The 27,275-nt window shown below is 40.2% G+C and overlaps 1 protein-coding gene across 1 annotated transcript in view; it reads left to right on the forward strand.

The window, feature by feature from the left end:
- Positions 1-27,275, forward strand: part of ryr2a (ryanodine receptor 2a (cardiac)) — a gene marked incomplete at its 3' end in the record, with an annotated part of 131,382 nt that overhangs the window by 44,617 nt on the left and 59,490 nt on the right. Inside the window, exons 36-56 of the mRNA XM_013914831.1 lie at positions 985-1,125; positions 1,703-1,866; positions 5,918-5,996; positions 6,444-6,533; positions 7,589-7,726; positions 7,833-7,910; positions 8,042-8,117; positions 11,423-11,546; positions 11,806-11,921; positions 14,573-14,637; positions 15,387-15,508; positions 15,725-15,774; positions 17,600-17,660; positions 18,550-18,788; positions 18,862-18,943; positions 22,228-22,358; positions 22,980-23,107; positions 23,333-23,525; positions 25,511-25,593; positions 25,893-26,050; positions 26,203-26,290. Coding sequence (XP_013770285.1) covers positions 985-1,125; positions 1,703-1,866; positions 5,918-5,996; positions 6,444-6,533; positions 7,589-7,726; positions 7,833-7,910; positions 8,042-8,117; positions 11,423-11,546; positions 11,806-11,921; positions 14,573-14,637; positions 15,387-15,508; positions 15,725-15,774; positions 17,600-17,660; positions 18,550-18,788; positions 18,862-18,943; positions 22,228-22,358; positions 22,980-23,107; positions 23,333-23,525; positions 25,511-25,593; positions 25,893-26,050; positions 26,203-26,290 — 2,406 coding nt within the window. The remainder of the gene's footprint in view (positions 1-984; positions 1,126-1,702; positions 1,867-5,917; positions 5,997-6,443; positions 6,534-7,588; positions 7,727-7,832; positions 7,911-8,041; positions 8,118-11,422; positions 11,547-11,805; positions 11,922-14,572; positions 14,638-15,386; positions 15,509-15,724; positions 15,775-17,599; positions 17,661-18,549; positions 18,789-18,861; positions 18,944-22,227; positions 22,359-22,979; positions 23,108-23,332; positions 23,526-25,510; positions 25,594-25,892; positions 26,051-26,202; positions 26,291-27,275) is intronic.

Genomic DNA, 27,275 nt, shown 5'->3' on the forward strand with positions numbered 1-27,275 from the left:
AATCTAAATATAGTTTTAGTTGAACATGAGAAAATATTTTTTGTGATGTTATGTTCTAAGTTGAAGGTGTTGTATACGTTTTTGTTGTTCAAATTTAGATGATGAGGATGTAAACCTGAGGGGGTGGGGCTAAATAAGTATATACTTCTGCCTACTCCCTTTCAAACAACTGCATGGAATGATTTCATGAAACGCTGGTGAATGTATAGGTTTGAAATAAAAAGAACTGAACTGAACTTCACATAATTACACATAATTACCATTCAACTGTGTGTATCTTTTTACATGCAGTGGGGAACATTCATCAATATGCCAAAAGGTTGATTCAGTTCATCTTCATGCACAGCTGACTGCAGGTTTCCCCAACATTATAAACAGTACATTTGCACAATGACTGAAACTAGCACCACTGTAGGAACAACGTGCTGGGAGGTCAGTTCCTTGATCCTTAACATGCAAATTCTCACAGAGAGTTGGGAATGGCTGCCATCACAGCATTGTAAGATGGCCAAAGATGTACCCTTAGGCCCCCTCCTCGATTTAGAGATGGTCTTTCCCTTTTCATGTAAATGACCTCCTTGACTGGTCATTGTTCATTCAGTGGTGCTAGTTTCAGTCATTATGCAAATGTTTATAAGATTGGGGAAACCTACAGTCAGCTGAGACTGAAGACGTCACTTGTTTCTCCCACTGAAAACGCACAGATGAAACATAGAAATGTTCTTACCCAGTGCAAAAAAACAAATGCACACACCAAATTACCATTAGATTTATAAAATATGCGCACTAGCCCTTTGTGGAAAAACTGTAAAATCCGTGAAGCACAAATAACAGTATAATTGTATGGTTAGTAACTAATGTTGTTACTGATTAAGTGCATTAAGTTGTTATGGGAAAATATGATTGAATTACAGCAACACCTTACTTACTCATTTGGCTTCAGTCATATATTGACTGGTAATTAATGTGCTTTTGACTTCTCAGCTGTTGACCAATCACTACGAGCGTTGCTGGAAGTACTACTGTTTGGCTGGAGGTTGGGGCAACTTTGGAGTAGCGTCAGATGAAGAGCTGCACCTCTCTAGGAAAATGTTCTGGGGAATATTTGATGCCCTGTCCCACAAGGTGAGGCTCATCTAGTGGTAGCTCAAAGAATGCACACGGGTCGCACTTCTATGGACAAGCATAACAAGGCCGTTACTCCCACTCACTCTTCTCCAAGTTATACCGTCATTGCCTACTACCAGCAACACGATAGTCCCTAGATGGTGCGTACACCACCCAATGATTCCAAAAGAATGTTGGGCCTCTCATTATGCACATTAGCAAAAAAAACACCAATCAGGACCAAAAGGTGCGGGGAAGCATCCCGCTCATCCTCCAAGTAAAGCCCATTGGGAAAGAGGAGGCAGGGAGCAAGGGAGACAAGTATACCCACCCCTGCCCGTCTCTTCTCCCTATGTTTCTCTAATCTTCGCTGGATAGATTTCTGCCTTTTGTTTGGACACGCTGTTTAAAAAAACTCATAATTTATCTGCTGTGCCTGGAATTCTCTATTTCAACCCTCACTTCACCCTCATGACAGATTCTGAATATTCCCCAAGTTTATTTGCTTTAAACAAATGATAAACAGACAGCCTTCAATGTTCACAATAATGTCTGAAGCAACACACTTACATACTGTGTATGTGTTGTAATGTAGCAGTACGACCAGGAGCTATTTAAACTGGCGCTGCCATGTCTTAGTGCTGTGGCTGGAGCTCTTCCTCCAGAGTATATGGAGTCCAACTACATGGCCATGATGGAGAAACAGTCATCTATGGACTCAGAAGGAAACTTCACACCACAGCCTGCAGACACCACCAAGTATGTACATCTTTTTCTTCTTTCTAACATGTTTACTTGTTTGGCTTACAGTCAGGTTAGAATGCTTTGCACAATGATACAATGATATGTCTTGTTGTTTTGCCTTTGTATACCAACATGGTGCATTTTAAATCAAACAATCATTATGATATAATTGAAGCAGGAGGTTAACAAAAGTATTGCATTAACTGTTCAAAGCCATTTTATGCAGATTCCCCCATTTTTAAAGGTGCATAAATGCTCTTCTACTCTGAATAAGCCACTTCAAACTCGCTCACACACACATTATTTATCTAACATTCTTTATTTAAGAAACACATACATGCTTACACTTAACTAGGGTTCAGTATCCTCCCCCAGGCACATGTCAACATCCAAATATGAGGAGCCAGGAATTGATTTGGGTAGCAAACTTGCATTTGGTGATAACAGGGACTCTCTGTAATTTCTAAACCGGCAGTGCCCAAGTTAGTATTAAGAGTGAATAAGCTACCAAACAGGACTTCAGGTTGAAAAACTAAAATAAACATATGAGAGAGATTGGAAGAATTTTAGAAGTGGCAAAAAAGAAGGAATTCACTGGTTAGCTCAGCAGCACCAAATGTCTACGATCACAGAATTCTTTTCTGGGTTAGGACAACAACCCTCCTCAACATCTGGCCAAGCCTCAAACACGTGAGGTACAGATACAGCCACTTAAAATAACCACCTCATTCCTGACAGGACAATGACAGATACCTGGTGGATTCCTGCCTGATGGCCGGTTGATCCGTGACTGTAACGATATTCCCCGCCTGTGACGTGTACAATGCGAACAGGAACAGGTTAACGCTCCCAAGCAGCATTTATAAAAACAGTGTAATGTCTTGTGCATCATCCAGGGGGCGCAGTGCTAATGGAAGTCCATTCATTTACAGAGGTTGTGCACACTGAATAAGCAAGATACAAAGCAAAAGGTGATGCTTGCATTCTTGGGTTATTCCTCAGTAATGTTACTGGACATGAAAGCATGGCACGACAATGTCTTTTTTTAATTAAAACATGAAAATCACATTTTAAGCAGAAGTTGATGATTTGTTGGTCCTGTAAGAGAAAAGTATATTTTTAGACATACAAAAGGTCAGACAGAGAGCACCATGACAGCAATAACAATGTAATGATGCTTTTAATGATGAAATATGTCGGGCTCTGGTCTAAATTTATAGGTGTCAGTGAAACACTACTGTACTGCAGGAGAGGGACCAGAGCATCTACTGTACATGTGTGGGCATTCCAGCCATGCCAGTTACTGTATGAATTGGCTTTGCTAATAAACGAACAGTCATAGCGCCATCACAGATAGTTACGTTTGGCAGTACTGGTGAAATCACATTTGTCTGACTCCTCTTATAACATTACCCTGTGAAATGGACACTCCAAATGCAACAACAGAGACGGTGGCTGTCCCTCAAAAAAGTGTCTGACCTTTCAGTTACTAAATCAATGCAGTAGTTCATGTTAAATTTGAATTTAAACATGCCCCAACTGCACAACAATATGTATGTGTGTGTGCTATCTGCCAGAAATATTTGGCACTTTATTTAAATTTTTCTGATGATTAAATAAGGTCAGTGAACTGCTGCTGAAGGAGAGAACCAGGAGGGTCTGGCACTGTGCTTAAAACTATTGGTAATTCCCGCCAGTTAAACTTTCCCAATAAATGAACAGTCGTAATGGTAATGATCACAGTCCTGGCTGCTTATTCAAGCTGTCTGTCACTAATCTTGGTATTTCACCTTTGCAATTCATGTCAATACTCTGGTTCAAAAATTTTGCAGTCAATAAATGCTACACGTCCCACAAATAAGTGTCCAACCTGCATCATGTATTTATTTAGTTATAGGTGGGAAAACTCCATCATATGACCCTCAACCTGAATGCAGAGAATAAACCACAATTTATTGGAAAGAACTGTCGGAAACCTGACAACGAATAAATAAATAAATAAACACTTTAATATCACAATTTGTTAAATATGTTACGTAGATCTCTTAAGAGTAGTTTTACTAATAATGTATGGATCGCATCATTTTAAAATGCAGTAAGTTGCCTGCTGTGAACCACCTTTATTTTCTCTCCGTCCGCGCTCTGCGCATCTCTGATAAATCGTTGCAGGGCTTTTACAGACAGGTAAGAGAGGGCAGTGGATTCTTTTGTCACACATTAGGTTCAAACAGTTCTCCGACCCCCCACAGAAGGCCAACAACTTCCAAACCCCAGCCCAGATATCCTCTCTATGCCGTCTTTAACATTTGTAAATGGTATTTCAGGAATCACTGACAGGAAGTTTTTACAGAACGCTGTTGTAAAAACAGTCACTGTCTTTGTATTTTCCCAAACCCCCATCTCTGCCTGTCTGTACATCTTAATGAATGTCATTAATGCGTTTTCTCTTTTAATAAAAATAAATACAGAAGAACTTTTAGTTTTTACATTACTGTTAAAATCCCATTTTTAAAAGTATACAGTTGAGAGTTTGTTACTAAAACTGGTGTTTAAGTAACAGACCTGCGTTTGCAGACCTGCAAACATTGTGAGATCATCTTGAATTCATAACAGCGTGTATCTTATAAATATGCAGAAGCAATTTTCACTTGATGGAATGATCAAGTCAGAATATGCCTGTTCAGTTTATTTAGGCTGCTCAGTCCAGAAACAGTTTTCAGCACAGAGGTGCATTCATGAAAACTCCGTCTTTTTTTTTAATCTTGCGAGAGCACGTGCTCACCTCCTCGAAACAAATCGAAGGTTTCAAAGGAAACAACAAAAACTGATTATCAAGTAGGAAAGCCTTAAATTCATGGAATTCACATAGTAGCACAGACTGTTTGTTTTTGATAGTCTTCTAATGTCCACTATGAGGTTTCTTCATTTTTTTGTTCACATTTCTAAAGACATAGCCCAGCACAAACAGCTGATACGTTGCACCCCTGCACATCTGTCAAGTTGACAGTGGTTGAATACACTTTCATTGAAAAAACATTCCCCTCTAAAGTATGAAGACAGGACTTAAAATGATTCAAAAAGCCAATGTCCAAAGAACAAACACCTTCAAAGTTGTTCTTTGAAGCCTTCAGGAGAACTTAAAAAAGGAACAATTAGGTGAAAGTCTGGCCTCTTATGTAAAATATGGCTCAAGACTTTTGCACAATTTAAGAGATTAAAGAAATCTAAAGAATAAATCAAAATATTAAGTTGCATTCTAACAGAAAATAAAAATGAATAACAATGCTATTCATTCAAACAGGTCTGAAGAAGTAACAACCCAGCCAACAATAGGCTAAATGAAGTTTGACCAGTTTCAGAAGTAACCTCCACATCTGGGTTGGGATCTATGAGGAAGCTTGTGTGCAAGAATATTATTTTTCTGTATTTATTTTCTTTTAAATTGTTTCTACTAGATTAGATTGAAATGGAAGAACGAATGGATGTTTACAGGAAATAGTTTTGGTGATTTGCAGTGTCAAATGACTGAATGGTCAAACCAACTGTAAAGTTTGATCCATGTATTTAACATTTTCAAAACTGAACTTTAAGTTTTTATACTATCATGGGTGAAGAGGTCTCCAACAAACATCATGAAAAGAATGTGAAATTCACCTGAGTTTTATTTAATAGCTCCAAATCAAAGTAGTGGCCTTAATGTGCTTCATATTATAAAGCAGTGTCCTAGGCAGTGTTATGGTACGTGTATGGACTGGTCTCAGCTGGCCCACTGGTGCTAACCGATAGTTAACTGATAGTGTAGCGTTGACTGCTGAGAGATAAATTCCTAAGTGTACAGTCTGGCGATTAACACATTTGAAATAATAAAAAAAGTTATGAGCATAACTGTATATTTATTTGTATTTATATTTCAGTCTTTGATGCAGGACTCCATAATGCTCCACTGGAGTGCCTTCAGTCATTTCCTGGCACTGGACACTGACACAAATCCAGATGCAGATTTCTATTTTCTCATCTCTGCATTTCTGTTTCTAATGCGATGGTTTGTTTTTTCTCGCTTTGACAGTGTGACTGTTCCAGAGAAACTGGATTGTTTTATAACCAGATATGCGGAGCACATCCATGAGAAGTGGTGTATAGAAAAGGTATGTATGATTTTTATTCTTCTTCTGTGTTTCCTGATCATACTGTTTTCCCCCTCACCATGACGACAAAAACAGTGTGGTACATCAACAGTCTTTCACAGTCACTGATAACAAATGCACCCAATGATTACACATAGAAGAACACACCCCACAGCTATAATATATAAAACATTCTGTTACATATGCATGCTGTTTGGCAAACTTTACGGTATACTATACTTTAAGCCAATGATTGACATAAATGTCAATATACCAACTTATTCTGCTGATACTTTTTTAGAGAGAGAAATATTTCTTGTAAACTTTGAATAACATTGAGGGGGAAATGTTTGTGTGCTTTTTAAAAATGTTGTAGTGTTTCTTGTTGTCATCACGAAATGTAGCAAAATAGAACTGCTTTTGGTTGCTGTAAAATCTGATCTGTAAATGTGAACTTATATTCTGTAGTTTTCCAATGGCTGGTCATATGGAGACCAGATGTGTGAAATCAGCAAGAGCCATCCACTCCTGAAACCATACAAAAGCCTGTCTGAAAAGGTAGTCTGCATGCAGACATCTTTCTGTGGAAGTTGGGAGCTTTCTATATTTTACAAAAGATTTGTATAGTTTGTGTGAGTGCTTCATTTGGGTCAGTGATAGCTTAGTAATGATGAAAAACAGCATGGCATGAATCTGTATTGAATCACAGGTAGCTCTCCTGGCTGGACAGCTACCTGTGTTTACAGTTTGCTGAAACACTACACCAAACTCATACCTGAAAACTGAATGAGTCAGTTTTTACTCCTTAGCAGTAAAAGGCTGATGGGGTGTTGTCGTCACCCTGGTGGCTGAGCATGAACATCTACGTTTGTGAATGCAGTAACTCAGAAACGTAGGAGCCTCTAATTGATACCACAGGTAAAGATGTGAGATGAGTTTGAATCTCACTGACCTCACGGTCAGAGGTTAAGTTTTCTGAAATTGATACTACAGGTGCATTTACTAAAAATGTCAGAGGAGATAAAATCTCAGTGACCTCGACCTCAAGGTCAAAGTGAGTTTTCTGAAATTGTTGTGAATGAGGTGATGTAGGATTTTGAAATGATACCATCGGTATATCTGCTAAAAGGCTGAGGGGTGCCACTTTTCTCTTCTCTTTCTTTTAGATAAACTTTAGATATTTATTTACATACACTTCATCTCCATTGTGTTATTTAATATTTGTTGCAAAAGAGAAACGTATCAGTTTTATTATTTAATAATTACAGTGGCGTGCAAAAGTATTCAGCCCCTTGAACTTTCCCACATTTTGTTACATTACAGCCACAAACATGAATCAGTTTTATTGGAATTCCAGGTGAAAGACCAACACAAAGTGGTGCACACGTGAGAAGTGGAACGAAAATCAAACATGATTCCAAACATTTGTTACAAATAAATAACTGCAAAGTAATCAAATGAGATTTACTAATTGAATGAATGGAAATGTATCAGCTGATGTGGGCACAGACATGTGAGCAACTGATCCTGCAGAAGATCATGTGTTGGTGTGTCTGAGTTCATGCTTTGTTCGGTTTTTGCAGTACATCTGAAAGTAAACTGTGACTTTGCAGGATAAAGAGACATACTGCTGGCCCATCAGAGAGTCTCTGAAGACCATGCTTTCATGGGGTTGGAGCATTGACAGGATCAGAGAGGGAGACTCTGTCAACCTTCACAACAAGCCCAGAAGGATATCACAGGCCAGTCAGGTGTATATGAACACCACCCATTCTTACATTTGTTCCCGAGGTACTCATTATGGATCAAAGGGAAAGGTGACATCATATATAATGCTGTGTGTTCAATCTCCAACAGCTTTCTTTTGAAGGAGCTTCAGCTTTCAGTCCAAGACCCACTGATATGAGTAATGTGACATTGTCCAGAGACTTGCAGGTAAATTATTCACAAGAACACAATGCATGCAAAGCCAGATTACTCATGGGAGCTGATAATGCAGATTGATTGATGGATGAATTGATCAGTGCAGTGTAAAAGAGTCACATGTCAAACATTTACTTCTCCAGTCAATGGCAGAGCTGCTTGCAGAGAATTATCATAATATCTGGTCCAGGAAAAAGAAACTGGAGCTGGAAGCCAGAGGTAAATCTTACACAGCAAACACACACACAGGGTGTTCCTTGTTTCTCTGCCACCACAAACAGATAACACAGAAAGCTTGACTTCTTTTTTATGCATAGCCTGTAAAAATAAAACAGATGGAAGTCTGCGAAGTGCTGTTTAGAAGATCAATACCATTTCCCCACACCTCTGCTTTACAGTTGCTGTTATAGCAACTTTACCCAACCCTTTGATTTTTGTTGCATATTAACTGAAGTGCCGTACAGTCATTTTGGCATGGCAGTTTCTCTGTTAGAAGCTCGTCCAATTTGGTGTTTTGTTATTAATTATTTTATTTTTTGCTTTTAAATTAAACACAGCATGCTTGTACAGATTCAACTGAGGACATTTACTACATTTAGCATTTGTGAACTTATAAGCATGAAAAAAGAAAAAGAAGGAGAAAAGAAGAAGAAGAAAAGATTATAACAATATTAACTAAATAAAGAGTAAAATAAAATAAGAAAATTCACGCGGAGTGTGAGGCATGAATTATGATCAGTTAATTTTTAAGAATTCTAGAAATGGCTGCCAAATCGTACAAAAACCCGCCAGTTTCCCCTCTCTATCAAATCTTATCTGCTCCACCCGGGCCACAGACACCATCTCATTAAGCCACCTGTTAAAAGACGGGGCCGAAGAAGACCGCCACTGTAAAAGAATACGTTTCTTTGCAGCCAGCACACCCATTGTAATTATCTGTTTTTGTGAAAAGGAAAAAGATTCGATTGATGCAAATGATCCAAGTATAGCCAGTGTACCATCAAGTGGTACTTTTTTCCCAAATTGGTTTGAAAACCACGTAAAAATCTGGCTCCAAAAAGCTTTCAAGACAGGGCAATGCCGAAATAGATGTGCAAGGGAACCTTCACCGATATTACACGTGTCACATAAGGGGGATACAGAATTATAGATCCGGTTAAGTTTAAGTTTAGAAAAGTGTAATCTGTGAATGACTTTAAACTGGATTAGTTTATATCTGGCGTTTACTGAGCCTTTCTGAATGTTGGACAAACAGTTTGACCGTTGGTCCTCAGACAGGAACACCGAGGTCTTCAGCCCGTGTATTCTTAATTCCATCAGAATCAGCTGGGATTGTAAAGCACTTCACAAACTGAGATATCAGATGTTTAAAATCTGCTTTCCGAATTATATCAAAGTAAGTATGACTTAGTGGCTTCAGTGGAAAGTCTGAAAAGTTTCCTTGAACAAAATTCCTTATTTGAAGATAGCGAAAAAAATGTGATTGAGGTAACTGAAACTTCTGTTGAAGTTGGAAAGACACAAATCTGTCATCTATATATATGAGTCCTCAATGCATTTCAGTCCCTTTCCCCCCCATTCTAAAAACACCCTCTCCATTTTACCTGGTTTAAACAAGTAGTTATGTATTATTGGTATTCTAACTGAAAAGTCTGGTAGTTTAAGACAGCGGTCCCCAACCCCCGGGCCTCGGACCGGTACCGGTCCGTGAGTCGTTTGGTACCGGGCCGCGAGAGTTGAGGTTCAGGTGTGAAATGTGTAGTTTTCAGGGTTTTTATCGGTGTTCAGCGTTATTTTGTTATCGTTTTTATCATTAACTCTGTTTTCCTGGGTCTTTTCACGTGTGTTATGAATAAATTTTCTTTTTTTCGGTACCGGTACTAGTTTTATTTTGTTGTATTTATCCGCGACACCTTAAAGGCCGGTCCATGAAAATATTGTCGGGCATGAACCGGTCCGTGGCACAAAAAAGGTTGGGGACCGCTGGTTTAAGAGATTTCCTAATTTGACTTAATATCTTTAAGGAGTGTTCAACAACAAAATTACGACTGATCGAATTATTAGAAGAACCTGTGTTAGAAAACAATAAGCCCGGTAATGAGGCTTCAGATACTGTTGCTGCCTCTGCCTGGAGCCAGACAGGAAGCTTATAACAATAATCAGCAGGCAAACCCCACTGCCAGTGCAATAGAGCTCTTGAATTTGCTGTCCAGTAATAATGTCTAAACACAGGGAGACCCAACCCCCCACTGGAAGTATTTTTTTGAAGATGAGCCTTGGATATCTGAGGGGGTTTTCCTGCCCAAATGAAAGAAAGAATCAATGAATCAAGCTGCTTAAAACATTTAAGTGGCAAATAAATATGAGGGTTTTGAAAAAGATATAAAAATCGTGGAAAAGACACCATTCTAACTGAATTTATTCGACCAATTAGAGACAGAGGAAGCAGTTTCCATTTTCTAATATCGTCTTTGAGCTTGTCCAGCATTCCCAAATTTAACTCCCTGTATACCAGGGTGGTTTCTTATGTTAATGGCAAGGGGCTCCAGAGCTATATCAAAAAGAAGCGGTGAGAGGGGATCCCCCTGTCTCACTCCACGTTGTAATTGAAAGGGGGAGGATCTATCTGCGTTGGTGAGAATGCAGGACACAGATAAATCATTTTAATCAATCCCTAAAATATTCCCCAAAACCAAATTGTTTTAGAGTCTCAAATATATAAGACCGTTCAATCTGATCAAACGCTTTTTGGGCATCCAGAGAAAGTACTGCTGTTTTAGCCTCTTTTCCATAACCTGAGTAAATTGTATTTAATAATAAACGGACATTATTAAATGACCATCTACCAGGAGTAAATCCTGTTTGATTAGGATGTATAATTGTTGAAACATGTTTGCTCAATCTTGTAGCTGAGGCTTTGGTTATGATTTTATGATCACAATTTAAAAGAGCAACGGGTCTATAATGTGCTGGGTCGCCTTCCTCCTCTCCAGTTTTGTGAAGCAAACAAATATTTGCCTCGTAAAGTGAAGTTGGTAACCTTTTATTTTTAACGGAGTCATTTATCATCCTGAGCATGAGAGGAGTAATTTTATTTTGGAAGGCTTTATAGAATTCATTACCGAATCCATCCGGGGCAGCTGTCTTTCCAAGTGGTAAGGCTTGGATTGTTCCTAAAAGATGTTTTTCGGAGACAGGGGAATCAATTTCATCTCTCAGGGCTTCATCTAATTGGGGAATAGATAATTGATCGAAGAAGTTGCTAAAATCACTTTGAGAGGGTTTAATTTTACTAGAATACAGATCTTTATAGAATTTGGTAAAACAAGTATTAATTTCCTTTGGATTAGTACTTACTTTACCGGATTTTATTATGACATTTTGAATTGCATTTTGGTGTTTTGAATAGATGAAAATTCGATCTCAAATGGACCACCAGTAACCTGGTAGATGTTAAGATGTCACATAGTTAAGTGCTGCCACAGTCTGTTATCTTTCTTCTCCGCCCTGCTGCTCTGTTCCAGGTGGAGGAAACCACCCACTGCTGGTTCCTTACGACACACTGACTGCCAAAGAAAAATCCAAAGACAGAGAAAAAGCACAAGATATCCTTAAGTTCCTCCAAATCAATGGTTACATTGTGTCCAGGTTGGTCCAACTATATTTGAAATTTTTAACATGCATAGATAGTGAGTGCATAACAGTTTGTCTTTGGCGTTTGTTTTCAGATCAGAAGATCAATTTCATAAAAGTTCAATTTTTCTAAAACGTCTAACTCAGAAAATACAACATTAGTGTGTGTAGCACAGCGCTGGAGTGTGGATTTGATTTAACTCAACAAAAGCAGTGTACAACACAAGTTGTAGAAATGCAAATAAAAGGAGAATGTCCTTTGTGCTGATTCCAGAGGTGTGCAGTCACAGGAGCTGGACACTCCTGCCATAGAGAAACGATTTGCCTACACCTTTCTCCAGCAGATCATCACCTACGTGGACCAGGCACACCAACACATGATGGAGTTTGGTAAGAATCTTCTCATGCCTGTAAGAGCCACTTGTTGTTGGTGATGTGATACAACAACCATGATACTTTTGCCTCATTTGGTGAAACAAGTTTGTCGTCCTCTTTTAGCAGGAACGTTTTTTGTTTTTTCCATATTTTGCTAAGTACAATGCTTTGAGGAAGGTTGTGGAAGTAGCTCTCTCTTTAGATACTAAATTGTCACTGGAGGCTAAAACAGTCTTGGGGTCTTGCTCTGAGACAGTCCCAGATTTTTCTCTTTTGTTTTTCACACTAGGAAACGTGAAGGCATGGTGTTGTTATAGCACTGATATAGCAATATGACACTTTTTTATTTGGAGTTTTCACCTGGTTAGATGCAGGGCTGGGTTTTGTATGCAGACAGAGTTGCAACCTGTTTGTAAGGTAGTAAGTAATCTATAAGACAGTGGACATGACAAGACGGTGGTATGCTGAAAATTTCTCTATATTTTTCCTCCCTGTCCAGGATGTTACATCCTCATCATTGAAAGAGTGTCCACTGGCCTGTAGGTGTAAATAGACTGCAGAGTCCTGGCCTGACGAGGTGGCTCTGCTGTGTTGTGCCGTCCGCTTATCCAGAGGTTGTTTTGTTTCCCCGGCAATCCTCCTGGCACTTAACAGCGTACACTATGTTACTCTGTTTGTGTCGGGGGACCCGATCCTTGGGGTGGAACAATTTTTGGTGCAGCGTCCTTTGGGATTTAAAAGCCACAGAAAGTCTGTGTTTAGAAAAAAATGCATCTCAGCTGTTTTCCGATACTCCTGACATCTGAGGACTCACTAAAGGTTTTCGTCTTAGGCAGCCGTTGTCCTTCTTTCCTGGGTCAACTGGAGCAAGTTCTTTCCCACCTGGGATAACCACATTTTCTTGATGTGATGTTCTTCTGCTTCCCTGGCTGCTGTGTCAGTGGGGATGGTGTTCGCTCTGTGTTGTAGCGTCCTGATGACGCCCAGTTTGTGCTCAAGTGGATGATGAGAGTCAAACCTTAGATACTGATCCGTATGCGTAGGTTTACGGTACACGTCAGCTTTCAGATGTCCCCCGTTACTGATGGAAATCTCACAGTCTAAGAAGGCTAACCTGCCACTTTTCATATCCTCCCTCGTGAACTTGAGTAGACTGTGGTACGTCCTGAGAGTTGATTTTCACCCAGATTTGTCATCCACAGACCTGAACCAATGACTTGGTGGTGTTCCAGGGTAGGATAGCAAATCCCTCTTTTCCACGTCTTCCATATAAAAGTTGGTCACAACGGGTGAAACAGGGGAACCCATGGCACACCCATGTTTCTGCCTGTAGTACTGACTCTTGCATATAAAATGGGTGGAATGAAGACACAGTTCCAAAAGCAAACATACTTGGTTGGTGCTGAGAGTGACCCTGTTGCTGAGGTTGGGGTCAATCTCTTACAAACTACCTCCACTGCTTCAGTGGCTGGAACACAACTAAAGAGAGACGTAACCTTATACGAGACCATTGGTTTATCTGCCCAAACCAGTGTTCCTCCAGGGAGGTCAAGGAGGCCATTCACAAAAAGGAAAGACCGTCTCTGAATCCAGGAGGAAGCCTAAGGGTACATCTTTCACCATCTTAGAATACTGTGATTGCAGCCATTCTCCAACTCTCTGTGAATGGTACTCATGGCCATTGATCATTTGCATGTTAATGACCATGAAACTGACCTCACAACCCATTGTTAGTCAGTGGTGCTAGTGTCAGTCATTATGCATATCTACTGTTTAAAAGGTTGGGAAACCTGCAGTAAGTTGAACCTGACGACGTCACTTGGATGAAATGTTTCTCCCTCTGAAAACGTCCAGATGAACAAAATCAACTTTACATGGATGACTGCACATGCATGAGTACACTGTGTGGTGTAGTTTCTCAAGCTGTTGTCACAGTCACAGTCACTGGGGATGTTTGTCAGATGTGTGGGGATCAGATCTTCAGAGTTCACTTGGAGGGAAGAATGGTAGAAAGGCAAAATCACAGAAGGTAGTGAGGGTGTGTGGATGAGGCACCACTGGACTGGGAACTAAACCTGCTGAACCAGTTGAAGAAATTGGTTTAGTGTTCATTTCTGACTTTAATTCATAACATGATTATAGAATTCTCAGATTTCTCTTATGTCCTGTTACCTGACTGTTCATTGGACTCCTTATACGACCCAGTGGTAAAAAGTCTAGAAACACCTCTGTGTGGCTCAGAGGTAGAGTGGCTTGTCTACTTCTCTCCTCCAGTTCTTATTAAGTGTCCCTAAACATAATACTGAACCCCAAATCCACCCATCAGTTTGCATGTGTGTGCTACAGAAAAGGGTTAAAGTATAGTGAGGATAGCACGTAATGAATGTGTTCATGTGTAAGTAAAGTAAACTTAAATACCAGTCGAGTCCTGTTAGTCCCTCAGATTTCAAGCTCGTGGCTACACAGCTGTGGCGGCTCGCACAGTAGAGTTTAGCCTTTTTCTGTGGCTCAGAGGAATTTCAAATACTATGCAAGATAATGCAAATGTAAACAAAAATAGGAAAAATATTATTATTTAGTGAACTGTTTGCATAAAAAAATCTGTTTTTATATTTTCCACACCTTAAATTCATCAGCCCATACTCACTGTATTCTGTCTGTTGTAGATGTGGGAACACGACCAAAGGGAGAGAAGATTCCTCATGAGCAGCAGATCAAGTTCTTTGGAAAGGTGATGAAATCTTTTTTGACTAGACACTTATTTTTCTTGTTTTGTTTTATTAAGTTTATATATCAGATTTAGTTTTTTGTAATCAGCAACAGAATTCAAAATTAAGTTATCAGGTTGACTAAAACTGCAAATAATTATGATCTCTTCTTCCAAATTGACACAGAGCAGAATAAGCATTTGACTGACTCAAAGCAAAATGTGTAAATTTCAGGCTTTTCCTGGTTTGTGCCTGTTCAAAATCCTCTGTAATGGTTAGCTAAAGAGGCACAGTGACAGCACAGTGAAGGCATGGACACAATTTTTGATGATGTGGCGTTGTATCTGTAGCGCAGAATTTTAGGGGAAGAGCAATGAACATAAAAATCATCAGTTACTAAATTTGTGGCAGGTAATTTACTAAAAAGTGTGCTCATAATTAACTCAAAAAAAGAATAACGATGGGCGATGAGGGATGAGGAAGTGTGAATAGTGCTGCGGTTTGTGGAAGGCCTTGAAGGGGACTGGCGACGGCTCTCGGGCCGGGCATGAAAATGAGAACAGCAGGTATTGGAGAAGGGGGGTTTTTATAGCCTGAGGCCAGAGGGGGCGTGAAGGAGGAGTGGTCCCGCTCCTGAAATTCAGAGGATATCTCCACTTAGTTTGGCACCTGATAATGCTCAAAGTGTTCCGTGTATAGAAAGCTATGTATTTTATTAAAACTGAAAATCAATATGACTGACAAGCTCTGAGGCTTCATGTCTCACTCCTAGGTCGTCCTGCCGTTGGTGGATCAGTACTTTAAAAACCACAGGCTGTACTTCTTGTCCACGGCCATCCATCCCATCAGCAGTGGTGGCCATGCCTCTAACAAGGAGAAGGAAATGGTGACCAGGTGAGCATGGCCTGCAACAACAGTAAAAAGTCAGGCATATTGTTGAAAGGAATAAAACATGAGAATGCCTTATTGCCTAAATATTGAATGTCTGGTCCTATGGGCTCTTTCCTCTGTGTTCCTCTCATTTGATTGCCTCACACTTTTGTCTTCCTCTTTTGTCTTCCTCTTCTTCCATTCTGCCTCTTCTTCTCATCTTCCATTAAATCTTTTCAGTCTTTTCTGCAAACTGGGAGTTCTTGTCAGACATAGGATATCCTTGTTTGGTAAGGACAGTGTAAACATTCGAGTTAACTCCCTAAAGATAAAATATTTGATTTTTAAGCCAATTTTCTTAAAAGATGGAAAACTGCAACTGTGTTTATTAGCTTGCTGTCTGTTTCCCTGTTTTTGATGGCACGTTGTGGTTTATCCTGGCATGTTACCAACACATTTAGACTTTTTGAACAGTGGAAACATTTGCAAGAGTTTATTTTCACTATGCAGCCTTGTGAAAAACTAAGTACACCCCATGATTCAGTTAACTGGAAAAACACCTTTAGCAGCATTGCTGTAGTTTTGGTTTTCTATGTGAGTTTTTCAGTCTCTCGTGTTGTTGTGAAAGAGTTCTGGCCCAGTCTCCTTTACAATGTTGTGTCAATTCTTTAAGATTTGCAGGTATTTATTCATGAATAGCTGTCTCAAGATCTTGCCACAGGGTTTCAGTTGGGTTCATGTTTGGCACCTTGATTGTTTTCTTTTCAGCAATTCTGTTGTATTTGTGGGCCAAGCTTTAGCAGTCAGACCAAAGGCTTCACATATGAGTCCAGAATACTTAGATATGCAGAGAGGTTCATTGTCAGTTCAGTGACTGCGAGGTGCCCAGCTCCTGTGGCTGCAATACAAGCCCATCACCAATCCCAGAAGTCTCGTGACATCTTTGCTCTTTGTATTCTTCAGATTGAACTTTACCTAAACCTAAAACATGTTGTCATGGTCTTTTTAAAGAGAGGAGGCTTACTCCTTGTTCAATCTAACTGTGCTGTCATGAAAGGTAATATTTAACATGCTAACTGAGACTGTAGCTTATGTCTTTTCAGCAATTCCTCTGAGCATTGTTACAGTCTGACTTTAAGGTGCATTTTCTGGCATGCCCAGTCCTGGGAAGATTATGGCCTGATGTTAACACATCAGTGATCCAGATGAGCAAACTGCAAAAAAAGGGTCACATTTGCTAATTGGCAATAATTGAAGTGCATTTGAAGGACATCTGGCTGCTACTTACCCTGTTAATTCCTGTTGAATTATTACTTGTGTACTCAGTTTTATACAGGACTGCATGGAGTCCTATGGAAACTTTTTTCTGACTGACTGTATTTTGATACATGGCACTTCTACTGCAGTTTACTTTTAAACTGCAGTACATTCCTCCTGTCCTATCAGACGGGAGCTTCATAAGCTAACTTGTAATTGGTGCAGGTGTGTGCAGGGATGTCACGATACCAGAAGGTTTGAGCCTGTATACTTTAATATATGATAAATATGATACCACTCACACATACAGTGACAGACTGAACAGACTTTTCTTTCCTCCAATGCAAAATACCAATACTATCTAGGTTTTCTACCAGTGACTTGGTAGCAAAGTATGAGTTGTCGTGGCATCCCTAAGTGTGTGTGCATGCATGGTATTGTGGGTGTATAAATCCTCATCACTGTGTCCTCACAGGAAAAAGATGTTCCATTTCTTCAGACTCAAAAATGGGCACTTTAGAAACATATTGTCAAAAATGAAAGATAATTATTAGTTGCACGTAAAGCAAAAGCTGTTAGAATATCAATTATGCTGATATTTAATGGCTTTTGCTATCAGCCACTGATGACAGGGTAAAAGTAGCAAGTGTAACATTTCCAGTTAACATAAACTTTATTTTATAATTGTTTATTTATTGTTTTTCCAAGGAACATCATTTTCCTCAACATAACATAACAGTTGTTGTGTAAGTGTGGTTTTGTGCTAAAAATTTCACATCCAAGACAGATACTGTGTGAAGCCTTTGCGCTCCATGATGTGAGTTTGCAGTTTCACAGCTAATTCTCTCTGCTCACCAGGGAACAATGCCACTTCCATTGTCAACTGTCTGCAGATACTGGGACAAAGCCTGGATGCCAGGTAAAAACGTGACCAGTTGTGACCTCATAATGATGAATGACGGGAATGCTTTCAGCTTTCTATGGAAAAACATAAATGAATAAAGCAAAAGAACAAATACAGAAAAATTAACATGAATCAACGCAGATTTTCAAAAATAAGTACCACAGAGGAAAGGAATCAGTGACTTTAACCCAAAGCAGTATGAACTACACTGAGTGTGGTAGTCATTCATATAAGCTGCAATATTAGCTGTCAAGAGATAGCAGTCCTCTTTTAAACAGTGGTAAAGTCTGGGTTTGAAGGGCAGAGACGTAATAACAAACTAGTGTATCAGCCAGGAGACCAAAGTTTAGTTAACAGGTGTGGGACAGAAATCCGAGTCAATGAATGCCATAAAATACAAACTCTTGCATAAGTAAGCCTAGACTACAAAGTTTAGTTCGCAATGCAAGTGATAAAACCCATAATTCCAAATTATAGCTGGCTGAAATAACAAGATTAAAAAGATTAAAAAGAATCTAAGAAAACAGCACAGTATAGCTATAAGACAGGTTTGATGGATGTGTTTCTGTCTGGAAACATCATGAAAACTCAGACTGATAAAGGATAATCATTATGTGCGGCTATAACAGTGAATTCTTACCTCAGATAATTATGTGTTTCATTGTTTTGTACTTTTAGAAGCAAAGTTTAACGAGGCCTCTCACAAAAATAATCGTCAACACCATTTAGTTGGAAACTCAGTAAAATCCTGACCGCGTTGAATGAATAATATTTACTAGCAAATACTGGTAAAATTGCCCCGTAGTTATCAGACTGGTTGAATGTGCCCATATTTTCTCAAAGTGCTTTTTTCGTGTTTGAAAAAAGAACATCTCTTGTCAAGATATTAATGTAACTCTATCAGGACAGTGATGAAGACGGGCCTGGAGTCAGTGAAGGCGGCTTTACGGTCATACTTCGACAGCGCAGCGAAGGATCTGGAGAAGACTCAGGAGAACCTGAAGCTCGGCCAGTTCACTCACAGCAGGGACCAACCACGAGGAGCGACTCAGATCATCAACTACACCACCTTCGCCCTGCTCCCCGTCCTCTCCTCACTGTTTGAACACATCGGACAGAACATGTTTGGAGAAGACCTCATTTGTAAGTGAAAACTTCACGTTTCATCTGGACGATGATGTCAGTTTGCCTACAGATTTTGTCTCTCTTGCCTCAGTGGGTGATGTCCAGGTTTCCTGCTACAGAATCCTTAACAGCCTCTTCCTTCTGGGAACCAACAAAAGCATCTATGTTGAGAGGTAGGAAACATCCATGGTCCACATGTGATAGATTTAGTAAAAGTATGTTTCACGTCGCATGCAGTAGAGTTCAGAAGAATGAGACCACACTGAGAATCTGTCCTGGTTTCATGTAAACCTGGAAATGATCAAATATGCTTGATTCAGGAATATTCAAAAAGAGAATTATTATGTAAAATGAAGAAGAAATACAGTACTATGAAAGTCTTGAGCACTTTTCTGTTGTTTTTATTTTATTTACATTCCTATTATTTAGAGATTGATTGAAACAAGCAAACATAAATACAGTATGTAAGGTAAAAACAAGTACTCAGCACTTTTCCATGGTTGATGAACGGATTGTTTCCCTGCACCTTCAGGTTGAGATATGGGTTGTAGGATGTAGGATTGGTGGCTGTATGTCTTGGACACTCAGGTGGAGATAGGAGCAGATCTGTCAGCTGATACCACCAGGTGCTGAATTGGATATGGTGGTGGGGGATTAAGTTGGAGAGGCCTGGCGTGCCCAAACGGATAAGGAGCATGCACTGGGAATGTATGGCAGAGGCCCCGTTTCGTGACATCTTCAACTTCTATGTCCGGCAGAACTTCAACAGCATCCTGAGGGTGGTTGGGATGTTAAGGTTCCACACTTCCATTGCTGAGGCAGATTTATGGTGCTGCTAATAATAAATATAAAAACCTATTAAATAAATAAATGACCTATTAAGTAATAATGGCTGAGTCAATAAGTCAATTCAAAATGCAGAATGTAGACTGTATATTCGGAGGCAGTTTGGCACAGTTCATCAGACTCATATCATCTGGAAAAACTCATCTTCAGACTGGTGGATCTCGCCCCAGATGCTGCGCAGCCTCCAGCTTGAAGGGAGGGCGAAAAACAGTCCATGCGTCTTAACCACTCACTGCGGTGTCTGCTTCTCTTCTCTATGGTGCAGCTGCAGGGCCAGACAGTAATCCAGGCAGTCATTGTGCTCTCCACCACACACCTGTAGACAGAACTGCGGATGGTGGAGTTCAGCCCCGCTCCCTTCAGCTTCCTCAGAAAATACAGGCGTTTATGAGCCTTTTTAATAAAGCTGAGAGTGTTATCACACCACTCCTGTACTGGCTTCTCTTAAATTAAATCCAGTTGTTAAATCCAAAATCAAATGTAAAGTCCTCCTCATCACATACAAGGTCTTGAATAATCAGACAGCATCATATTTTAAAGGCCTCATAATACAGTATCATCCCAATAGAACTAGAACTCTCAGACTGCAGGCTCACTTGTTGTTCCTAGAGTATTTAAAAGTAGAATGGGAGGCAGAGGGTTCAGGTTTCGGGCCCCTCTTCGGTAGAACCAGCTCTCAGACACCATCTCTACAGTGCGTCATGCAGACATTGTTCTCCTTTTAGAAATCCCTAAAGGGGAATATCTAACAAGGGAAACCTGCAGTCAGAAGTGACTGAAGAAGTCACCTGGATAAGTGGATAAGATTTCTCCCACTGAAAACGTGCAGATGAGCAGAATCAACTTTTTGGGATTTCCTTACCTTGATGATTGAGCATGCATCAACACATCACTTTTCAACAGAACATTGCTGGCTAAGCAGCATTAAGATACATGGAAAAGAACAAGTCATAAGTCATAATGGTATTCTGATCAGATCATGGCTGGACTGATGAAAGCCATCCATAGTCATCATCATCATTACCTTTATTTATAAAGCACTTTAAAACAACCACAGCTGACACAAAGTGCTGTACATAGGAACTATATAATAAAATTACATAAGAAATAAATACAAGCCAAATAAAAGAAAAAGGAAAATAATTAATAAAACAACTAATTTCATTACAAGAGAAAACTATGTCTCACTGAGGTTAAAAGCCAAAGAATAAAAGTGGGTTTTAAGACGTGATTTAAAAGTGGAGAGTGAAGGGGCCTCTCTAACGTGCAAGGGCAAATTAGAAAAGGCCCTGTCCCCTCTGAGCTTCCTCCTGGATCTCGGTACCTCCAGGAGCAGCTGGAGGTACCGAAAACTCTCTTTTCTTTTCATAAAAATGTACAAAGGTTCGCAGCCGAGTGTGAAGCAGCGGGAATGAGGATCAGCACCCCCAAATCTGAGGCCGTGGTTCTCAGCCAGAAAAGGGTGCTGTGTTCACTCTTTTCCGGGTCGGAACTCATCCCCGACCCAGATGAGTGGAGGGTAGATGAGTATCTCGGGGTCTTGTTCGCAAGTGATTGGAGAAGGGAGCTGGAGATCGACAGACGGATTGGCGGTGCAGCCGCAGTGATGCGAACGCTGCACTGGTCCATCATGGTGAAGAGGGAGCTGAGTGTAAAACGAAGCTCTCAATTTACCGGTCAATCTACGTCCCTACCCTCACCTATAGTCATGAGCTGTGGGTAGTGACCGAAAAAACGAGATCGCGGATACAAGCGGCGGAAATGAACCGGTTTTTACTTGCTAGCAAGGGAGGCTGGTCGGAACCAGGCTCTTGGAGCTGAATGCTCCTCACCTGTCTCCTAGCCAACTTCAAAGAAACAGCCTTCCCTGCCGACTTACAAATTTAAGTAACACAATGACAACATTTAACAATTTGACTCCAACACATATACTTACTGTATAATTATAGAAGTTATAGTATATTATATATAAACCTACCTGTGTGTTGGTTAATTACATAATCAGGTGGAGGCAGGGACCTCACAGTAGAAACATATTCTTATAAGTTTCTGTTTTAGTGTATTTTTAAACATCAAGAAGTCACAAGCATAAGGAGAACACTCCATGTTTAAAGAAGGAAGGTGTATTCATAGGAATGATTTATTATTAAGAGAGACATACGAACATCATTTTTTCACCCCCCAAAAAACACATGTTCAAAGCACAATATCAGCTTGATATCAGACAGAACTGCCACATGAAATTAAACAGAAGCTGTCAGTTGAATCATGATGAAGCTGTCCTTTATGAGTTGTGGACTCAAGCTGCTCTATATTTTTGGCCACCAGATGTCACCAAAGAGGACTGTGTTGACAAGCTTAGAGTAATGAACCGTTTTTCAATACGAGCTTCAGAAAGCTTCATTTGGCCATCTATATACAAAACAACTAATCTAGCCCACCAGACTTGACAGGTCCCAGTTTATAGCCAGCCCTATTCAGTCTTAAGCAAAAAAAAGAAAGAAAAAAAGTTGCTTTTACCATAATTAGATAACCTACTATGTTTTTAATCACTGGGGTAGTAAAAGAATTGTTTTTGACTATTATCATGAGCTCTCTGTTTCTTTTCCAGACAACGTCCAGCAATGGGAAAGTGTTTAGCAGCCTTCGCAGCAGCATTCCCTGTTGCCTTTCTTGAGCCTCACATGAACAAGTTTAACAGCTTTTCCATCTATAACAGCAAAGGAAGCAAAGACAGAGCAGGTGAGACATGTACATAAAGAAAATGATGGAACATACAAATCCGGAGGTAGCTGGACTTCCTTAGAGTGACGTTTCAGCGAGCACTAAGCATGTTTCTTTGAGCCTTTATATTTTACTAAAACTGGAACCATGAATACACATTACACTGCATACCGCACCAACTAGCTTTTACTGTACATCTCAGAAACAAACAGAAATGTTTGTTGTGACCCTGCCGTCGTGTCACTCTTAACTGCTTACACGTTAACTCTTTGGTAAAACCAAAACATTACATAAAACATGTCTGGGTTGATTGAGGAAAGGGAGGAAGGTTTCAAGAAGTGTCTTAGTAAACTATGAAAAAACTGGAGTGTGCAGTATATACATGGTGTTTGTATCTCTTGGAGACACCTACTATAACAGGAAGTACCACAAAGTGGTTTGAATACTTTTGCAGCTGTCTGTCCTACATTTGTCTGACTAAGAGATTCTCCAGTTGTGTATTTCGAATAAAAAAACATTAATCCAAAGCTAAACGATGGCTGTGCGGTCTGAGAATTCATCAGTGTCAAAAATCACAAATCAAATCACATTATGTTTAATTTAATCTGTTTTCATTCCACTACTCTTTCCGCCTCTCAGCTCTAGGCCTTCCTGGGCAGGTTGGGGACGTTTGTTCACTGATCCCCAATTTGGAGAAGTCTCTGGAGGAGATTGTAGAGCTAGCAGAGTCCGGCATGAAGTACACGCAGATGCCTCATGTTATGGAGGTAACTCTCTAATAATTAATAACTACAGCATCACCTTTGATGTTCTTTCCTTAAGTTGCTTCATGTCATCGAAAAATTGGTCACGGAACCAAAATAAGTGGACATTTGTCCTGTAGTGAACACTTCAGAGCCGAAGATGGGTAAAAAAAGACATAGCTGATTAAACCCATCTGACTGTGAAGCTGTGCAAAGCTCATTATTTTTGCTTTGTTTCTACTGCTGTAGGTGGTCTTGCCGATGTTGTGCAGCTACATGTCTCACTGGTGGGAACATGGACCGGAAAGCGACCCAGACAAAGCCAACAACTGCTGCACCTCTGTGACCTCTGAATACATGAATACTCTGCTGGGAAACATTCTCAAGATCATCTACAACAACCTGGGGATAGATGAGGGCGCCTGGATGAAGAGACTGGCTGGTAAATGTTAACTCACTAATGCTGAACACTAAAATAAAATTCACTGATTCACAAGATTCATCAAACTCGCTCATCCATGTTTTTATGAGCCTGGCTTTGTGCACTGATGTGGGGTCACGTTGGACAGGGGCCGTCTCCAAAGATGGGAGCATGAAATTGTCCAATATGTCTCAATATGCTGAAGTATTAACAACCGAACCCAATTGAAAAACAACCCCACAATATAATCCTCCCCCTCCACCAAACTTTATACTTGCCACAGTGCAGTCAGACAAGTACAGACTCAACAATTGCATTGCCAGAGAGATGTGATTCATCACTCCAGCAACACGTCTCCACTCCTCAAAAGTTCATGGGTGATATACTAGTCTGACACTTTGCATTGTGCTTGGTGATGTAAGACTGGGATGCAGATGCTCAGCCATGGAAACTATTCCATGAAGCTCTCTAGGCCCTGTTCCTTAATGTTCTTGAACATGAAGACTAGAGGTCTGTAGCGATTGACCGATACTGTGACTTTATATGTCCAGCCACTTTGTGGTAGAGTTGAAGAGAGAGAATTTCATGAGTGGACTTGTTGAACAGTATCACAGTATGATGCTGGACTTCATTAAACTCCTAAGATCGACCCAGTGTTTGTAGAAGCAGTCTGCATGCCTAGCTGCTTGATTGGTATACACCTGAATTCAATGACTTGGAGGGAAGATTGAATACTTTTGGCAATTTAGTGTATGTTGGAGTTAAAACTGACTAGTGACTGCAACATAAATCTAAAACTAGTAGCTCTTCTTTTGTTTTTGTTTTCTTTTCATTCAGGGGAGTAATATACTTTAAAGCTCTGCAAAGAGAATGAAACATCACAGTGAAACTTGTGCTGCAGCTGCAGGGATGTGGATGCTGTATTGGTAGAAAGAGAGCTAAACGTAAAAGCGAAGCTCTTGATTTTAGAAGGAACGAGATTGCAGATGCAAGTGGTGGGAATAAGCTTTGTCTGAAGGGTGGCTTGCATCTCCCTTAGAGAGGAATTCAGGCTTTTCGGAGCGGCTCAGAGTAGAGCCGCTATTTCTCGACATCAAAAGGAGACAGTTGAGGTGGTTGTGCATCTGACAAGGATGGGTACCTCCTGCGTGAGGTATTCTGGGCATGTCCCACTGAGAGGAGGCCCCGGGGCAGAACCAGGACATGGTGAAGAGAGTTTATCTCTCGGCTGGCCTGGGAACGCCTTGTGTTTCCAGGGACAAGCTGGAGGAGGTGGCTGGGGAGAGGGAGGTCTGGGCTTCTCTGCTTAGGCTGCTGCCCCACAACCCAGCCCCAAGTAGCCGGGAGAAGATCGATGGATGGATGGATAGCTTATTTGCTAATGGAACATAATATTTGCAGCTCACAGTGATGCACAAGGCAAAAATAAAACAATATGACATGAGACATGAAATCTGGTTTGTGGAGGCAGGTTAGTTAGGTTTGGCGAAGTGTTCATTGTTTTAGGTGTGCAGGCCGAGGTATGTTTGTTTGTTTGTTTGTTTTTTCACATTTTTTAAACCAATGCACACACCTCATTAGAGGGTGCTCCAAATGCTGGGGATTGCCATTTAATTGTTTGATAAAACACTACAGCACTGGAGGAAACAATTATTTTAAAAGAAAAGAATTTGTGTAATGAGCCCCTTAAGTGTTTTGCAATTTAGGTTTCCTCTTTTAAAAAGAAAATATAGTCAGTAACAGCAGTTCTTGTAATTGTGTTAAGAGGAGGACACAATGGAAGTTACATTTCACGCAAGAGGGTGTTTCATCTTCTCTCATTTTCCATTTTCTGCACTTTTTGTAAAGTTAATAAATAAAAGCTCTCCTCAGGATCAGTTTACATAAGCATCCTCAAACTGATGTTAGTTCAATTCTTTTTGCCTGCTGCTAATCATTATATGATATTCAAATGTACATACGTTCACATTTTGCGTTTTAACACCATCTCTGTTCATGTCCCCAAGTCTTCTCCCAGCCAATTATCAGCAAAGCCAAACCTCAGCTGTTAAAGACCCACTTCTTGCCCTTGATGGAGAAACTCAAAAAAGTAAGTCTCACCTTTATTATAATCTACTGCCTGGAAGTGGTGCAACTCATTTAACAGAATATAAAACTAGGTCACACTCACTGCTTGTTGTCTTTTCTAACACTTTCTTGTAATTCTTTTGATGTTTTTAAATGAAATTGAATTACCTATATATATTTCTTAACTAAATATCTGTTAGTATGTTTTTAAAATGGAGAAAGTGCACTATGCGAACACTCCTACTACTTAATAAAATAGTCACAAAGATTAAAGCACACAGTGCTGCTTAATATAGAAAAATCTATTACTGTATTCTTTAGAAAGCAGCTGTTGTGCTGATGGATGAAGAACATAGCAAGGCGGAGGGGAGGGGTGAGATGTCAGAGACAGAGCTCCTCATCATGGACCAATTTACTATCCTGGTCAGAGACCTGTATGCCTTCTACCCTCTCCTCATACGATTCGTTGACTACAACAGGTACAGTGTTGTGACTGAACAAGTGACCTTCAGCTCATTGAGTGGAGTGAATTTAGACCATCTGATACAGAAGCTTAGTCACTAAGACGAAGCTGCAGTTTTGGAAAAAGAATGATTGGTTTCAGCATGTAACTGTTTTGATATACTGACAGGGCCAGATGGCTTAAAGAGTCCAATCCAGAGGCAGAGGAGCTGTTCCGAATGGTGGCTGAGGTTTTCATCTTCTGGGCCAAGTCTCACGTAAGAAAATTACTGCAACATAACTATCCATCCCATAGGGCAGGTTTGGGGACCTGGGCCAACACACCTGAATCAGCTCACTAGTTCATTGCTGGGACTCTGGAGAACTTCAATACATGTTGAGGAGGTCATTTAGCCATTTAAACCAGCTGTGTTGGATCACGGACACATCTAAAAGCTGCAGGACACCGGCCCTCGAGGCCTGGAGTTAGACACCCCTGCCATAGGGCGCCAATCTGACACAGGGCTAACACAGCGAGTAGACAATCATTCACACTCACATTCACACCTGTGAGCAGTTTAGAATCACCAGGTAACCTAAACCCACTAACTGCATGTCTTTGTACTGTGGGAGGAAACCAGAGTATGCAAACATAGGAAGGCAACAGTGCTAACCACCGGGCTGCCCATAAAAACACAACTGAAAATGTCCCTAAGAGGGTCAGCTGGGATTGATCTTTATATCGCTGATTTATTAAACCTGAAATAACTAATATTACATTTTCAAGATTAAACAGAAGAGAAGAGCAGCTATCTGTCTATTGACATTGCAGTTAAGCATTTACCACAATCTGTCAAAACTGAAGAAAACTAAGATAGCAGTCTCTGCTTTGGCTTTTTCTTAGTAAAGCTGCGCAGTAAACCATAACGGTCGATGCAAATGTAAGAGGAATTATTTTTCTACATGTTGACTCGTGGACGGGAGGTTTGTTATAATGTGAAACGTTTAGGTGAATATACTGATTGCAGATGAGCTACCCATGAGCACTTTGATGAAAGTGGACTTCTGACTATGGTGGACAAAGATGGCATCATGGATACTGTGGCCAAACAGGCGGCCAATTAAAGTGGCCAACATACCTTTTTTCATTTGCTTATTTATCACATGTAAACTTCAGGCACATTTTGATGAAACCTTAAATACAGTACAGTACAATAAATAGTTATTTTCAATGGTGTGATACTTGTTTAGTTCCTTTCTACT

The sequence above is a fragment of the Pundamilia nyererei genome, unplaced genomic scaffold, assembly GCF_000239375.1.
Source record: "Pundamilia nyererei isolate P.nyererei 1_Seehausen unplaced genomic scaffold, PunNye1.0 scaffold00228, whole genome shotgun sequence".
Lineage (NCBI taxonomy): Eukaryota > Metazoa > Chordata > Actinopteri > Cichliformes > Cichlidae > Pundamilia > Pundamilia nyererei.